We start from the raw sequence: 18,288 nt of genomic DNA, 5'->3' as shown, positions 1-18,288 counted from the left end.
TAACTGTAAAAAAAGTTTTTTATCTTTTGACAAATCAACTTAGATAATTAATGTGGTTCAGATAACATAATAATTTAAGTTTCTATTTATTAAACCAATCTCCTTTGTTGTATTAACTCAAATTTTTTATTTCAATGAACTCAAAATTTCAAGGCAACCACGTACTGTAACTTACTTTTTTAAGTCAAACCAACAATATTTTTTTTGCAGTGTTTTAAAAATGTTTTTTTTTTTTTTGGTCACTTTTGGACATTAAAATATAATTTCACTCACCTAGCCTATAGTTTGAAGAAAAATCCATCCTTCTGTCCATTTAAATGTCAAAAAGAGCACGTTCAAAACTCGTATTCAAAGAGCAAGTTCGGCCATTTAGTGATGCTTATTGCTGTCTATATATCCAACTTCGGCATGGGGTCTTCCTTCATTTTTCATTTGTAGCTGATGCTTGAATGGTATCTTGTTAAATTTGTTGACAATCAAATTCTCTCTATAATTAAGGTATCAAATCAGCGGGAGCAGTTCAAACTAATATCACGCAACTTACATCTCTGCGATGATTGGTTAATATACCAAGGGAGACTAGCCTCCTCTGCGATGTGTTTTTTTTCTCAACACTCTAACCGCTGAATCTGAGATACTCGATGGTGATTGGCTAATTTTGTACTAATATTTTAAGCCATTACAATGATGAAATCACAAACAAGAAATTCACATTCTGAGACATGAAATGAATAACTGTGAATTTTATAACATTAAATCATCCTTCTCCCATTTGCCACTTCAAAAAATTTTTGCCAGGCTGTGCCTCCCCTGATGAGTCGCCGCCGTCTGTCATATATAATAAGTGTATATCTGGTGGGCTGGAAGTCTATATCTGCCTATAGTAAACTTGCAATCTCACAATGTAACTTTATATCTCACAAATCTCACAGTGTGACTTTATATCTCGCATTGTAACTTTATGTCACACTGTGGCTAGTCCCTTTCACACATACAGTCTTTACTGGTAAATCACCATTTAAAGATAGAGTTTAAAGATCATTTCCAATGACTGACATCACAGAATTTACCGGTATATTGGTGCTGATGTGTGAATGGTCTCTTAATGGTAAAAATCCAGAACGCCGTTGCTTGTGTGAACAGCATATTTGTGTAATTTACTGTACCAGTAAAGTCATTCTTGTAATTTTACAGTAATTTACTTGGATTATTGTGTGAAAGGGGCTTAAATCTCGACATTATATTTCTCAGTGCAACTTTATATCTCACTAAATGTTTATCTTTAACTTAATCTCACAATAAGTCTTGTTTACTGTCCCCTGTGCATGTGAATCAGTGCCATTTTTTTCAGTTGGTTGTAATTTCAGGGTAAATTACTGCAGTCTTTCTTTGTATGGCATTAGAAGTGTGTGTAAACAAACACTGTATCTGCTGCTTTGATATGGCTTCTGTGTGGAGTAAAACCACTCTAGGCAAATTTAACCATATAATTGGCTCATAATGCCATGAGGGGGTGTCCCGTACACCACTGGCTGAAGAAGAAGCACTCAACATCCTGTAGCGATCATTGCGCTTGTGATTGCCTGTTAATATCACTTAGTGTGTTACAGCAGAAATTTATCTCATGCTTCACCAACACAAACACATAAACTCAAGAATCATATTGCTTCTCCCACTGGTCAAGTTATTTTTCCTTGCGTTGCCAAGTCGATTTGAATTACACATCCCCTGCTGTTCTGTTAATGTCAGAGTTTTCCCAATTTCTCATATTTTCTTTCCTTTGTTCTAATAGCGCGAGTCATATATCCGCTCTGCAGTCAGGATAACACCCCCTCCATAGAAATCCAGTGATGCTTCAACTGACACATCTGACACTCTTGAATTGTGACAGCTCCTGCATTATTATTCTCTAGATTAAGAATAAGTTGTAGCACAATAGTCCACTGACTGTGAAAAATGTCATTCTATCATAATTACTCCAGTGATAATCAGCACATCCTCATATGCTCTTTCTGTCAATTTTTTCTGTTTGACTAGGAAAGTACGCCATGCGGGACCTCGTGCACCGGCTCCCGGGCGGAAGCAATGCTAGCGGAAGCAGCGGGGGTACGGTAAACAGCACAGCAGGTAAAACCATGTGTGATGACACCGTTACGGCTATATGCTGCGCCCTACACGAGGTCATCACCAAGAACATGGAGAACGCCAAGGCCTTACGAGACGCCGGTGGCATTGAGAAGCTCATCGGTATTGCTAGGAGTAAAGGAGACAAGTAAGTCGTTTTTTTTTTTTTTTTGATAAAAGGTCAGCATCTTATCACTAACCACTTGCAATCCGGTCTAACCGTTGTTAAAAACCATTAAGTGTTCTCTTACCACTAGGCCATGACTTTGTTTTTGCTTGTGTTTCCGTGGACCCCGAGGCCTGACAGTTATTTTGTTCTCCATAAACTGTGCATTGCTCTTGGAGACATTTTATTTTTCCAGCTACACAGTTCCACTTTTATGCCAGCACCTTTTTAAAGAGATGAACAGCATGAGTCAGACCGCAATAAGCATTTTATGAGCTTCAAGGCCACATTGTCTACAGATGTTCATATATTTAATATATACATTTGCCACGCAAGTCGCTTACTTGATGCTTGCTGAACTGTATTGAAGAAAAGTAAACTTGGAGTAGGAACACATCCACTTTTGTCATAGTATACAGAAAGAGCTGATGTTTTATTTGCTGCATCCTTCAGAATAATGCAAAAGGTCACACAACACAAGAGGCTTTATGCATTTTAAAATGGTTAAGGGCCAAAAAGAGCTTTACCCTTAACTTTGATAAAAACAACTGTAACACAGCCTTGGCACTGGCTTATCACTTTTGTGAATCCTCAGGAGATATACAGATGGGTCCAATTCACACTGAAAATCTATATATAAATGTAGATAGCCCCCTAAATATTAACATAGGCGTGTTCATTTGATATACATGATATGCATGAAACAGGTGTTTGCTTCAAATGTGAGTCATCCAATCAGATTGCAAGTCAACATTCACTCAGAATCGAAACCATATATTTTATAATATTCATTAATTAATCTTTCATTATGCGGCTTGCTTTAGTCTCTTAGAAACAGTAAGTGTAGCCAGCCTGAGAGTGAGTGAGTGATGACACTTCCTGCTCGAGTCTGGATGCACACTGTCAAAGACATTAATCTGACCCTCATCAAGCTGACACTTTGTGCGACTGCTTTATATCCCCCATCAGCTATTCATACTCTGTGCCCACCCCGTTCAAGCCAATATGGTGATGACAGCTGCTTCCAGTTTCCTGCAGAGAGGTTATCAAAGGGACAAGCCACTCGGGTGCTTGTTTGTCTGGATATAGCAAATGCAACCGGTTGATTTAGTACCGGCAAATGGCAGCAACCAGTGTGCTCTCGTTCTGATATGCATCAAATTTGATGATTTTTGATTTGGAGCGGATTGATTTGGTGCAGTTCGTGATTTGTTCTCAACGCAATGTGCATGGCAGAGCGAAATAATACACACTGCTCTTGACTGGATAAAAATAAGCCATTTAAAATTGAAGATTTAGCAAAACATAAGTTCAGAAAAAAAAGAAACTGGATGGATGGATGGATGGATGGATGGATGGATGGATGGATGGATGGATGGATGGATGGATGGATGGATGGGAGAAGCATTTCATATTGCACTATATTATATTTACTTAACCTGTTAGTAATGTCTTATTTAATGTATGTTTATGACAGCCACTGTGTAAATGATTATATTTCAAAAAATTAATTTGAGTAGAAAATTACCTTTATAATTAGATTTAGAAGGTAATGCAAATCCTATATGTTTTTTTTTATTTTTTATGTTGATTATTTAAAAATAAATAGCAACTAAATGTAATAATTTGGGTTCTGTTGTTAATCGTAACCTTTAATATTGTAGTAATGTGTAATTAATGGCTCCCCATATAGTTTACAGTATTAGCTAATATGAAAAAAAAATATCCTTAAGAAAACTTTAATTATAATAGAATTTATGTAAACACACATACACATTTGTTTAAAAAAAACAGTTTAATTTAATTTAGATAATTTAGATACATTTAATTTAGATAAGATAGATGGATGGATGGATGGATGGATGGATGGATGGATGGATGGATGGATGGATGGATGGATGGATGGATGGATGGATGGATGGATGGATGGATGGATGGATGGATGGATGGATAGATAGATAGATAGATAGATAGATAGATAGATAGATAGATAGGTTGCGAAGTGGAGATGGAGATGATCAATGATATTCACTTCACCTGTGACTGGTCATAATGTTTTGGCTCATTTGTGTATATATTCAGACATACTACTCATTTGACAAACTACTTTTTACTAACTATGTAACTAACTATTTTCCTTCTCTGAAACCTGCACCGATGCAGAATTCACAGCGAAGAAAGGGCCTGACTCAACTGAAGATTTGAGAGTGTTAAAATCCATGTTGAAAGATGAGGTGAAGGGACAAATCAAACGTACAGCTCCACCCTTAAGAATGCATTTTGTCATTTATGTAAAGAAATTATGAAGGATGAGCGGCATTCATTTCCTCTATTAAAGTCGTGTTCACTCAAGAACGTCAAAGATTTTCTTCTAACGTTTCAAGTGGCAATTGTAAATTGTTCCATTGTGTCCTTTGAGCTGAAATGGGTTGGCTCGGCTCGGCGAAAGACAAAAGACACAGCTGTTCTATCAAATCGGCTGAAGTCAAACAATTTGTGTCATTTTTGAGAACCAAGAGATTGTTTCTTTTGTTTGTGGTGCATTGTTAATCATAACAAAAGCTGCTGTCCGTGTGAGATGTTTGCACAGAAAACAGAGAAAGTACATTCATCTCAGCAACAATGTCCCAGGATTGGATTTTAATTTTCTTGTGTAATGTTTTGGTATTGGCATTTTGATCTTGTGTGAGTTTGGTTATTTTGTAAACCTTTTACATTCAATTTGCTGGAAAATGTGTTGTTTTAAATGTGTCTCTGTTATGCTCATCTAGATATATTAGAGATTTGGGTTTGACTATGGCTTCTGTATTTAGTTCCTAAAACATGCAATTTATCCAAATAATTATTTTTCTATGATGTCATCCATCAAAACATCAATAGTACACTACAGTTCAAAAGTTTGGGGTTGTAAAGATTTTTATGTTTTTGAAAGAAGTCTCTTATGCTCACCAAGACTGCATTTATTTAGTCAAAAATACAGTAATATTGTGAAATATTGTTACATTGTAAAATAACTCTTTTCTGTTTTAATATATTTTAAAATAGAATTTATTCCTCTGATGGTAAAGCTGAACTTTCAGCATCATTACTCCAGTCTTCAGTGTCACATGATCCTTCAGAAATCAATTGCTGCTCAAGAAACATTTCTTATTATTACCAATGTTGTAAACATTTGGGCTGTGAAAATATTTTTGATTTTTTTCAGGATGTCTTTTTTAAGATTCTTTGATCAATAGAAGCAAAAAGTAAAAGTAAATAAATGTCCTTAAATCTTACTGAACCCAAATTATATAAGTAGAAGAGTGTCTAAACCCAAGACCTTTTTTAATTGCATGTCTTATTTTTTTTAACAAATTGATCATTTATTTTATTAATTTTTTTGCATTATTATATTTTGTTTACTAATATTTATTTTAATAAATTAGAAGGGTTCAATAAATAATGAAATAACTAATTGAATCAATCTTCCACTAGCATGCTCTCAAAGTTTTATCAAATGGCTTTATTTTCAAAGTATGTCTCTCTCCCTCCCTCTCTCTCTCTCTCTCTCCCTCTCTCTCTCTCTCTCACTCTCTTTCTCTCTCTCTCTCTCTCTTTCTTTCTTTCTTTCTTTCTCTCTCTCTCTCTTTCTTTCTTTCTTTCTTTCTCTCTCTCTCTCTCTCTCTCTCTCTCTCTCTCTCTCTCTCTCTCTCTCTCTCTCTCTCTCGCAGACACTCACCTAAAGTGGTAAAGGCAGCATCTCAGGTTCTCAGTAGCATGTGGCAGTACAGAGATCTCCGGAGCCTTTATAAGAAGGTAGGAGAGCTGCTTCCACTCACAACATCTGTGTCCCACTTCATCCATCCCAATCTGAGGAATTCATGTAGCATGCTAACTGATCTCCTACTCCCAAACGATTGTGTTTGAACTTTTTGAGAAAATAGTTTGGAATGGAAAACAAACTGGAGATGCATTTTTTTTTTATACCCCTCCTCCTAGACAAAGATGTGAAACCCACTGTTTATTCAGCACGACACCTTGTACACGACTGCAAACATTAATCCGCAGTGACTACCAAAGAATGCTCTATTGAGCAGTAACGGCCAGGCTTAGAGATATTTCATTTCAAGCGCTTGTTGCACTTACTATTGTGTGTATCCATTCAGACGTGTCTCTCACAGATTATTAAGGCAAACTTTGGCCTTGGCTAGCGCTGACTGCATTTACAACGTTTTGTATGGTCTGAATAGAACCGCAAATAGATTGACGTGAAGAGACCTTGAATGAATGTTCCCATATTTCAAATTAACAACAGACTTATCAAACAGACTTATTATTTAAATACAAAACCAAATCTTTTTTAGCCAACCTTTGGGGATTTATTTATTTATTTAAAAAAAATCTAACTGGTACTGTAGGTATAGTACTATACAGTACTATATAGTATACTATATAGTTTCCATTTGTAAAACCTGCACCTTTGAGGCCAGTAAATAGACAATGTGCTCATGAAACTTAAATTAAGGGCAATTAGAATGAACCTATTAACATGTAGCTAGTTTGCTTGGGTCGTGTTCAAACACAGACAACAAATAGCGCATTAACAAGGTCAAACCAAACTAATATTCTCCCAAATTAACTGGTTGCAAGAGCATGAGGACGCAAATTTTGGTCCCCTAACAAGCACTTGAAGCCTCTAGGCTGCGAGAACACACCGTTCCCCTTCACTAAGCAATCTCCGTCCTGACAGATACGATTCTGGGAGGTGAGGAACATTCCAGACTTAGCTCTGTAATGTGTCGTTTTGCCAAGTCTGCTCTGAAGAGTTGGTGCTGAAGAATTACAGCCCACGGAGAGGGCGACGGCTGCCACGCTGACCTTTAGAGATGAGTAAAAGGCCACGAGCTGCCTGCCTGCACCACCGAGATGAGTTTAGAAGTGTGTCTGCAGGAATAGAGGCGTCCCTTCCCCGAACCACGTCGGAAAAGAGAGCTCAGCGCTGGGCTAATTCACAATGCCTGTTTGAAAATGTCTGTAATGATATGTAATTATGGATGTTTGCAAGTTTACCCCGCTGAGCTCGCCGCCATCGAAACCAATGTCGAATTAAGAGCTCTAATTTCATGTGCACATACTATTAATTACCCTCTCTGTCTTTTTTAAAATATTTAGAGGGTTTGACGAAAAGGTAGCATGCGTAGATTATCATGAAAGAGAGTAATTAGAACGCTGATTCCCATTGTGCTAGCTGACTAAACATCTATAAATAATATCGAACAAAAGACCACAGCACTCACAGGTTCAGCAGCGTTGTGTTGGCATGCCGCCTTGAGGCAGGTTATCGAACAGCTGCTTTAGCTGACACATATAAAGGGATGAGGTCAAGGGCGTGGAGGACAACCAGAGCTATACATGTAAGTGATTCATCAGAGAGGCTGAAGTCCTTAAATCTACAGTATTGCTTATTATATACAGTTCTCGCATTGATTTTGTAGGGATAGAGCCCCCTCGCACCCTCTTCAGGCTGGGTTTGCAAAGATTTTTAAAACCTCCCGCAACCTAACCTGTTCTCTCCAACCCAGCTGAGCCCTGGAAATGTCACCGGGGATGGTATTAAGCAAAGGGCAGCAAGAAAGAGATTGCTATTATTAACATTTGCAGAGCCCGGTCTCTCATCTCATGAGTGCATAATGACAGTTGTTCCACGTGGATGTGTCTTTCTCCCCCTCCGTTGAAATGAAAGGTGTCAATTTGGATGAGTCGGGCCACCTGAGGCGCGATTCTTCGTGTTTTGGGGTGGTGTGACGGATGAAGCTGAGAGAGAAGAGGGAACACAAGAGAAGCAGAAACAAGAGGTTTGAGAAGCCAGACACTTCCCAAGGCTGTGAACAATGGCCTTGTGCCCAGGAAGCTTCTAGCCAGTATGGGAGGAAATTGTGTTATGTAGTTAAACAGTCTTTAATAATGTACTCCGTGTTTAATAATATATTAAGTTGTGTATGTCCAGTATGCTTTATTTTCATTCGGTTTCTTGTTTTATAATTTAATTTTGAATTTATTCATTTAATTTTTATACTTAATTTGGTAACACTTTACAATAAGGTTTCATTTGTTAACATTAGTTAAAGAGGCGATGAACTGAGAAATCAAATTTTCCTTGCGCTTTTGACATATAAGAGGTCATCATACAGTACTATAAGAATATCCTGCAAGTTTCAGAACTGAAAACTTCCTTGTTAGTCCAATAAAAGCTTTTATTGACACCAGGCACAGCGAACGACTATGACGTTAACTATGACTATGGATCTATGACGTCAAAGGGAATAAAACACCGCCTCCGCAGAAGAAGATCAACGCCTACTTCAACACTGCCTGTTTAGCCCCGCCCACCGATTTGCGCATTAAATGAAACTCATTATAATATGCAAAACTGTTATCCAATCATAGTGGGCATTTACTTCCAAGTCTTCAATGCGGCATGCCCATAAAAACCGAGCGTTTCAGGAGCTGGGCTCAAAACCAGGGTAGACAATAGCCTATTACTTATTCATTTTGATGTTTTTGAATGTAAAAACCAAGCGAACGTCATAAGTTTACCTCAGAAAACAATATAAAAAAATGTAAAAAGCCAGTTCATGACCCCTTTAATGTATTAACTAACATGCACTAACCATGTGCAATACATTTGTTACTGTATTTGTTCATCTTTGTTAACGTTAGTGTTAGTTCACAGTGCATTAACAAATGTTAACAAATACAACTTTTGATTTTAATAATGTATTTGTTAATGTTGAAATTAACATTTACATAGATTGATAAATGCTGTAGAAGTGCAGTTCATTATTAGTTCATGTTAAGTAATAAAACCTTATTGTAAAGTGTTACCCATTGTTTTATATTTTTTATTAATTTTGTTGATATTTTATTTTATTTGTGGAAAAGTGCTATATATTTTATATACTTAGCGCTAAATTATGCATTTATGAATTGCATTTAATTCATATAAAGACTTAAAATTGAGAGATACTTAGAGATCTTTGAAGAAGTGCAGATGGTTCCAGCTCCATCTACTAATAAGGTGTGTGTTTGTGAGAAAGCCCAGCAGCACTTGGCTTGATTTACTCAGAATGACGTAGAGCTGGACTAAGATGAAGTGAAGTTTTAGCCTGAGAGAAGAGAGAAGTTGCTTATGCCATTGATCTTGAGCCTGAAGCCTCACTCATGTTGTGCTGAGAGGTGTTACATTCAGCCTGGCAGCCTCTTGAGATGCAATTCCACAGTCATCCTTCCCCAACGCTCTCTACGAGGAAGTATCAGGGTAGTCAATTGCCTCAGCGACCCAAGGGAGCCAACGCAGCAAGAGCAACGCTCCTGGCTCCATCCGCCTCTGGGAGTATAATAATGAGCGCTTGCCATTGGCTTGCTTCAGTGCACACTTCCACACCATAAGTTTTTTTTTTTTTTTTCTGCCTGACTCTTAAGCAGCATTATTGAGTAATCATGGGTAGGCAGGTTGCAATAAATGCCTCATCTTTACATGGTCTGGTTGGTCTTTTCAGTCCTCTTTTCAAAATCAGTCCTGTAATGATGCTTCATGCATTCAACTAGAATTAACAGAATTAACTGAGGTTTTCGGGTCTATAAGACGTGCGTTTATCCAAGTGAATTTACTGCTCAACCTTTTTTACACTTTGAAATCAGTTGCCTTAGTGTGAAAATCCATCAATCAAATGCACATTATTCTCTCAGACCTGATAAAGAAGAAAGAAAGGAGTTATGGGACGTAATGAATGCAATAAGATTCTTTAATCACATTGAAGCTCAGTCTTGCTTGAATGTATTGTTTTCAAATCGTGGGAACGTCTTCAAAGGAAGTATATCAAGTTTAGTTAGTTCTGGCAGGTCACGTTAGTCAAGCTCGCATAAGCTGACTCTTAGCTGATCCACGTCTACCTATAGGAATACGACACCTATCACAGCACCCATATATAAACTCCTCCAGTATTATCAACAGCTATCGCGTTTCTCAGGAGCTAATTCCCTCCTCCATCCCCAGCTCCTGCTCTCGTCAGTCAGGATTTGGCATTCTGATTTCTCTTTGAATCAGACCAATTTTTTCGAATGATGTTGTACTTTAAAATATTTACAATGATAAGTGGTTCCTGCTAGGCTGCATGGATGCGCAGATATTATGAGCATGCATGAGATTATAAGTTTGCCCTCACTGAATAAAAGATCAAATGATTCATACAGCTGATTCATGTGGACATTTATGTAAATGCAGAGCAGACAGCAAGAATAAAAGTAAAGCTAAGCAATGAGGAAACATTCATTCTATTACAAAACTCAAAAGTCTCACAAGGTCTCAGAATGGGTCAATGAACAAGTTTTGCAAGCTAAATATCAGGCTATGAGGAAACTGAGCAGGAGAATGTCTGAAAACTGCAGTCTACTGAACAAGTTTTTTAACAGGGACACAGAACACTACCCTTGACATCCCATTTGCCCCTCCGTGACATTCCTTTTGTTGGAAAGGTGAGGTATAGATCAAAGGGTCTGTCCCTCCGACTCTGTGCATGGATGCGCACGGAGTTCTTGCCCAAAAGAGAACTATACAGCCAATCCAAACTGTATGCTAACCATCAATCATCTTTGACGATAGTGGTCCTGACAGAACTAGGTATTTTTTTATTGTACAGCCACCCCAACCACTCATCATCATAAAGAATAAAGGTAAAAGTTCTCACTTCTTCCTCTTGTGGGAACCTGAAATTTCAAGTAATACTTACAACATTGTGAGTAAAAGAAAATCACTAAGTCCCCTACTGAAGAGGTCTTTAGTCGACAGGCAACAAGTGCCGTTTTTCCCCCTTTCCGTTCCTCTCTTCACGCCCCTTGGAGCCTTCAAATACCTGTCCAATGTCATTATTTGCAACAGGCACATTAGTTGGAGAGCGGTGGCTCCTTCTGCCAGAGTTTCAGCCGTGTTGGGAAAGTGGGGCAGCTTTGAACTGCACAGAGTCGGAGGGACAGACCCTTTGATCTATACCTCACCTTTCCAACAAAAGGAATGTCACGGAGGGGCAAATGGGATGTCAAGGGTAGTGTTCTGTGTCCCTGTTAAAAAACTTGTTCAGTAGACTGCAGTTTTCAGACAGTCTCCTGCTCAGTTTCCTTATAGCCTGATATTTAGCTTGCAAAACTTGTTCATTGACCCATTCTGAGACCTTGTGAGACTTTTGAGTTTTGTAATAGAATGAATTTGTTTCCTCATTGCTTAGCTTTACTTTTATTCTTGCTGTCTGCTCTGCATTTACATAAATGTCCACATGAATCAGCTGTATGAATCAGTTGATCTTTTATTCAGTGAGGGCAAACTTATAATCTCATGCATGCTCATAATATCTTATACAGCCACCTTAGTCCAATTTTAAAGAATACAGTCATATTTTAAAACTAGTAATGCACAATATATCTCCACAACTTCAGCAGTTGACGTGCCATCGAGCCGGTGGCCAATGGCTTTATTTTATCTCCTCCATCAGCCTTTCAGGTTGCTTTAGTCACACATCAAACAGGCTTTCTCCACAACCACTGACTCCAGATCATCCGTCCATTGATTTCTGAACCTTCATCCGGTCATTGATTTTTGCAATGACTCCACACTGTGAGGCCTTAAACTAAACTGACAGAATAACAGTGGGCTAATGTAGCGTACATAGATCCTGAAGAAAGCATGTTGTTTTGTGCATTATTGTAGATTTTTCTCTGTCTCTGTATTTATTTTCTAGGATGGCTACTCGCAGTATCACTTTGTTGGCTCTGCCTCAACAATAGAGAGAGATAGACAGAGACCGTACTCATCCTCACGCACTCCGTCAGTCTCTCCGGTCCGGACCTCACCTAACAATCGATCAGGTGAGTTTACAAATCTCTTCCTTCACATGTTCTTTTTTTCTTTCTTAACAAAGACAACGTAAACATTTTGATCGAAAGTGCTGAAACATTGAGTCACGATGTTGGTGGTCCTGAAGTCTGATTTAACAACTCCAGATCTTTATGGATTTAAAACAATTACAAATAGTAGCTTGATTCTCTCTCTAACCCTGATAGAATCCTATTAAACTGATGGGGATTTTTCAGTGCATCTTGGGACTCAAGGTTAATGATCCACTCTACTAGTGGGGTTAGTGGATTCATGGCCGGCTGGCTGTGGCTCTAATACCTTTTCCGGTGGACTTAGCATCTCGCTGAAGCAGAAAAGTACTTTTCCTGGATTCAGGTTTTGAGAGGGCCGTTGGCGGCGGAAGTAGAGCAGTATTTCAGGATTTTTAGGACTAATGGGTCTTTAAATGGCTGGAAGGTGAACAGAGTGATGAAATGAAGTTCTTTCTTTCTCAATGAAAAATTTAAGTGTTGTGTTAAATTTTGTATTGAATTCCGTCCCAGGCCATTCTGTGGCTTATGAGTATATAGTTTGTGTTATCCTGCAGTTTTAAAGTTTTTTTTTAAATTAAATATAAATGTTAAATAATTATAAATATATATTTTTTAATCTAATTAATTACATGATGTGCCGATTAATTAATCTAATTAATTGCAATTTAATCGCACATCAAATATTAATTTAAAGTCATTATTGTGTTAAATGAGAAATGCATCAAATAGACATTACAAAAAGTAACTTTAGAAAGAAAAATTGTATTTGATTCAACACTGAATTTATTACACATAAACTTTTAGGCTACAACAGATGGCCATATTTATTTATTTATTTTCAGAAGCTGCATCTGAATTGGTATTTTCAATATATTTTTAGTTTGGTTACCAACATTCTTCAAAATATCTTTTTTGTTCTACAAAAGAAATCATTAATTTCACAAGAAGAGCATGATTTCATGTATACATTATATATATATATCCCAAAAAGCAGAACCAGCCAGTAATGATATAAATTGAGTTTGACAAACCTTAACTACTCAATAGTTATTGATTGGATTTTATCATGTCAGAAAGTAAATATTTGGGGTTCAGTAAATCAGGTATAAATATATGGATTCAGTGAGTTCATGCAGTGAAGGATCCTTTAGGCAGATTTTCAGAATCTTTTTGAGTGATTCATGAAAAGATCCAGGTCATAAGAGTTATTCTTTCATTAAACGGATTCATCTAAACACATTGTTTGTGTGTCTTTACATGCAGACAGTGTGTTGTCTTTGCATTCAATTCAGACTGCAAGCTCACATTTAATGTAAAATGTGATTTATTTTGCCGTGACACTGTGGATTCAGTTGACTAGCGCTATATGAAATTTGACGTAGAGCAGTGCTCGCATGATTGCAACATGCTCTGTGCAGCTTTTTAAAATACATTGATTTGTTTTCTGCTTGTTTTTCTCTGTTGAATCTCTGATGTATTCAGTCATCCACTGGCTTGCAGCTGGTTTCATGCTGTTTTGTTGTCTGCAGGCTTTTCCTCTACGGTTTGAGCTCCAGCGTTTGTCATGAAAATGGTGAACGTAAGATTTTTGCAAGAGATCAAAGCACACAGAGTAAGACAGAGAGAAGGAAGGTTGGAGAGAGAGTGGGAAAGATTTTGTAGGCGTACTGGAGAGTTGCTGTGCTTTTTAGCTCATAGCATCAGAATGTGACATCAGTGTCCTCGCCTGTGCTACTCAACATTTCCTGAGATACAGTACATGTGAAGAGCCAAAATAATACAGCAAAAATGGCAAACGCTGCAATTATTTCCAATACCATGACCATGCCATTTTGTTGCAGCATTAGAGACATGCATTCACTGTGGGGAAAATAATATTTATGTGTAAATTCATTATTACCAGTTCTGGCAACATTTCTGAAAGAGCTTTTTAGGCAGCCTTTCTATTGTGCTAAGCTCTGATTTAAAAAAAAAAAAAAAAATAATAATAATAATAATAAATTGAACAAACCAGCATAGCAGGTGAGGTTAATGCATGTTTTAGTTCAAATTAAAGGCCATTTGATCACCCTCCTTCTCAACACATTCTATCTGTTGTCCTTTCAATAAAAAGTGGCAATATTTAGAAAAATCTGAATATTTGAAACAATCTTTTTGGATATTTTTTATATATTAAATGTAGTTTATGAATATGATTTTGTGCAGTAATTAAGCACCGTAGTATCCAATTGAAGTCAATAAAGTATAAAATTAGAGCAACTCAAGCTTCAACCCAAAAATGTTTTTTTTTTTTTATATATTATCAGGTAGTAGTTCCTATTTTTAATAATTCTGTAAATAATTCGCTTTACAAATGAAAGGTTGTTTCTTTATTATTGTCTTTTTGATTGGAACTTGGATGCAAACCAATACATACGTTTATTCATAACAACTGAATAAGTCTGGCTCAAGTGCAGAAACAGCTTCATTTTATGTAAAAGAAAAAAAAATGTTTTGCTTATACATATAATTGGATGAGCCACGTTTGACGCTGTTGTAAAATTACCTGTGGACACTTCACAGTCTAATTCTGTTTTAATGCAGAAAGTTGCAATGTTGCTTGGCAACCGTAAACGTATAGTTATGCCAGACACAAACAGAGCGTTGTGACATCAAAAAGTGAATCGCTCCCATTATAATCAACAAATACACTGAAAGCGCTCATCTTTGAATTTGCATCATGAAAGCATTCATCGCACAGTTTACAGAGTAGATTAGGTTTTGTGCTTGGTGCATGTGTGAATATTTTATGTAGACTACTAACTAAAAAAAACTCTTTTCCTTTTACTTTATGCCTTAGTGTATTCATTTTCATTTAAGAATGATAGATAGAAAGGAGTGTGACTAATATCAACTGACCTCACATTAAAATACACACAGATCAATGTGTGACTGAGGCTGTTGCTCAGTGAAGTTGGAGCTCTGCCTGGTCACTGAAGCCACATCAAGCAGTTTGGCATGAACTTCAATGCAGTTGACACGTTTTTGCTCACATTTTGCTCACTTTTATAATTTAATCATGAAGCATGGAGGTGATGCTTCCAATGCCACCAGACAAGTCTTTCAAAAATACTTTTATGGGGTGCCAGACCCTAAGAACACAGCAACCATGATGTAGCGTCGCCAGCTATTTACACATTGAGGGCAGAACTCAAGAGTTCTTTGTTAATATTATTATAGTACAACTGAGTCCATTCCTGGTGTTTAAGTGGAAATATCAAATACTAATTGTATCTTTAATGGACCACAGGTGCCAGCAAGCAATCTGCACAATATATGCAATAAAATACAATATATGATAGCTAAGTTTCTTGAGTGTTTGCCCCTCATGTTACATTTCTGAGAAACAAGGGCAAGGTTGGCCTTCACATCTGAGTTTCATAGACATACAGGCAAATTGTTGCTTTCCTTTGTCCTTTTGTACCTTATGTGACATGGTTGGTCAAGTTAACTAACATTCAACAAATGGTTAATGTCAGTTACAACAAAAAATTGCACGATTTAATAGGAATTCACTTCCATTTGAGTGGGATTCATTGACAATAATGGTTGATTTAGCAAACTGTTGTGCATATTAGCTGGTATATCAAGACATATTTCTCACATAATCTAGTGTTTTTAGTGCTGTAGGCAAGTAGATATACGTGATATAAGTGTAGCAATAATGTTCCGCTCTTGATGCCTGTGGAGCTCAGACACAAAAGCCCTTTCGCCAGCAGAAATCACTAGAATCTGCTGTGGAGCACATCTCTTCACAATATCAGTTTTTCTTACATGTCTTTCGAAACGTATTGTTTTCATTTTCTACCATTAAGGTCATCAACTGTTCTGTAAAGTCAAAGCTTTACCTGAAGAAAATCAAATCAGCACGAACTGCACATTGAGTTAAATGCATCAGTACTGATTTCCTGCAAAACTGTGTTGCGTGTTTCTCAGAATCCATATTCGTGAGGTTTATGGAAACATGACCGAAGCCTTTGAGAGTTTCTGCACTTGTTGACTCAATAACAGCCGGAGCTTCTCGATATTTAAGACTGATAATCAGCAATGTGCATATTTTTGCAATATGATGCATTGTTGAGGAGCAATGATTAGATTAGGAGTCATATCAAGGCAGTTTAGAGGAGGCTAAATCACTTGCAGATATAATCTGATTATGGGTTTGAAATAATTAGCATGCTAATCTTTCTCTTGGCCATTGTGGGTAGAGTGGTGCTTAAAGCTATTATGTGTTTTATTGGTGAAAACTGGAGTCTGTTTGTAAAAGAGCGTGTGTATATGAGCCGGTTTATGTGTTGTGGTCAGGGCTGATCATTGTGTGTGTGTGTGTGTGTGCGTGTGTGTGTGTGCGTGCGCGCGCGTGTGTGTGTGCGCGCGTGTGTGTGTGTGTGTGTGTGTGTGTGTGTGTGTGCTGGTGCGTGCGTGTGTGTGTGTGTGTGTGTGTGTGTGTGTGTGTGTGTGTGTGTGTACGTGGGTGTGTCTAAATACCTCTGTGCTGGCCAAAGAGGTCTTCCGTGCCCGTGAGCCCTTGGGTAGCTGTGTGCTTTGGAGATAGCGCCGCTGCCCAGGATCCAGGGATCCAGGCTCTATCAGACCAGGCTGTAGGAGGGCCAGAGGGGGAGTGGCGCTGATCCGGTTAGAGCATTGAGGCTGGAAGGGATTTTTAGGCACAGAGGGAAGACTCATTCCCGATCTCTGTGACCTTCATACAGATGTTCTGAACGGCCTGAATATACTTCAAGTGATACAGTTAGATAAAACCAGAGGTAACACTTTAGTTTAGGGTTCTATTAACTAGTTGCTTATTAGCATGCATATTACTAGGATATTGGCTGTTCATTAGTACTTATAAAGCATATTAATGCCTTATTCTGCATGACCATATTCTACATCCCTGAATCCTACCTAATACCTAAACTTAACAACTACCTTACTAACTTTTAATAAGCAGTACTTAGGAGTTTATTGAGGCAAAAGTCATAGATAATAGTGAGAATTGGACCCCATAAACTAAAGTGTTACCAAACAAGAATGCTGCCTTTATAATAATTATGTCTGAAGAAATGGAGGAGATGTATAGTTGTGATGTATTTTAATTAACTTTACTAGCACTTCAAAAGTCTGTGGCATTTCCAGAGATGAGCAATTTGTCTGTCCACACAATGGGATGTGACACAATCACAGCCAATCAGAATGAATTTGATGTTTAATATACAGTAATGAGGAGCGGGGCTACCCAACCATATAGCAACGTTCTTATAACCACTCAAAATTGTACCTTCACAATTTTCTGTTGTGCCTTGACTTTTTTTCTTTCTTTTTTTTCAGAGAATGGCATTTCAAGGACAAATATAGTGGGTTTTGTGTGATTTACTGTTTCTCGTGGCTTGGGAAAGCGGGGTAGATTGGAGCTGGCTGTTGAAGACCTGTTGGAAACGTCCTTCATGCTGTCATGCTAAACAGCACTAATGATGAATAATGATGCACATCTCTGCATGTTCAGACTCGTACAGGCAGGAAACGATGAACAAAGTCAGTAAGAAACAGAGAGAGACATAATAATTTGGACAAAATAAACAGACACTGAGGGTGGGAGCTGGGGGAGCAGAGAACTGAAAAGTTCAAGTTGGTTACACCAAAATGAGAATAGGCAAACAGAACAACAACAGTTAAAAGAGAGAGAGAGCTACAAAGTGTGAAATCAGGCCAGTGTGTCTCCAGATGCTCAGTAAGAATGGTTTGTGTGATTATTTGGATTGCAGCCAGCGCCCCCGCCTCACCCAGAGAGATGATCAGCCTCAAGGACAGGAAGAGCGACTACGACTCCACTGGAACCAACGCCGGTTACCATGGAAACAAAGGAGAGCACACCTCCAGAAAAGACACAATGGCAGGTGGGTCTAACTTTAAGAGGAGGAGGAGGAGGAGGAAGAGACACGGAGTTTGAAGCACTTAACAGCAAGTAAACTATATAGACACTTACAGAACTGTAGGTTCCACTTTGTTTTCTGAGCTTTTTATGTGAAATGAATGCATCTATG

General features: G+C 37.8%; 1 protein-coding gene across 4 annotated transcripts in view; it reads left to right on the top strand.

Moving 5' to 3' along the window:
- ctnnd2a (catenin (cadherin-associated protein), delta 2a) overlaps positions 1-18,288 on the top strand; it is a 282,577-nt gene that overhangs the window by 259,768 nt on the left and 4,521 nt on the right. For all 4 annotated transcript variants that reach the window (XM_084102138.1, XM_084102137.1, XM_084102140.1 and 1 more), the window contains 4 exons: positions 2,038-2,272; positions 6,001-6,085; positions 12,061-12,187; positions 18,010-18,141. In XM_084102138.1, the coding sequence (XP_083958264.1) occupies positions 2,038-2,272; positions 6,001-6,085; positions 12,061-12,187; positions 18,010-18,141 (579 nt within the window). The remainder of the gene's footprint in view (positions 1-2,037; positions 2,273-6,000; positions 6,086-12,060; positions 12,188-18,009; positions 18,142-18,288) is intronic.

Source organism: Abramis brama (genome assembly GCF_963993115.1).
Source record: "Abramis brama genome assembly, chromosome: 24".
In the NCBI taxonomy this organism is placed as follows: domain Eukaryota; kingdom Metazoa; phylum Chordata; class Actinopteri; order Cypriniformes; family Leuciscidae; genus Abramis; species Abramis brama.
This window is presented reverse-complemented; position numbering and strand designations above follow the sequence as displayed.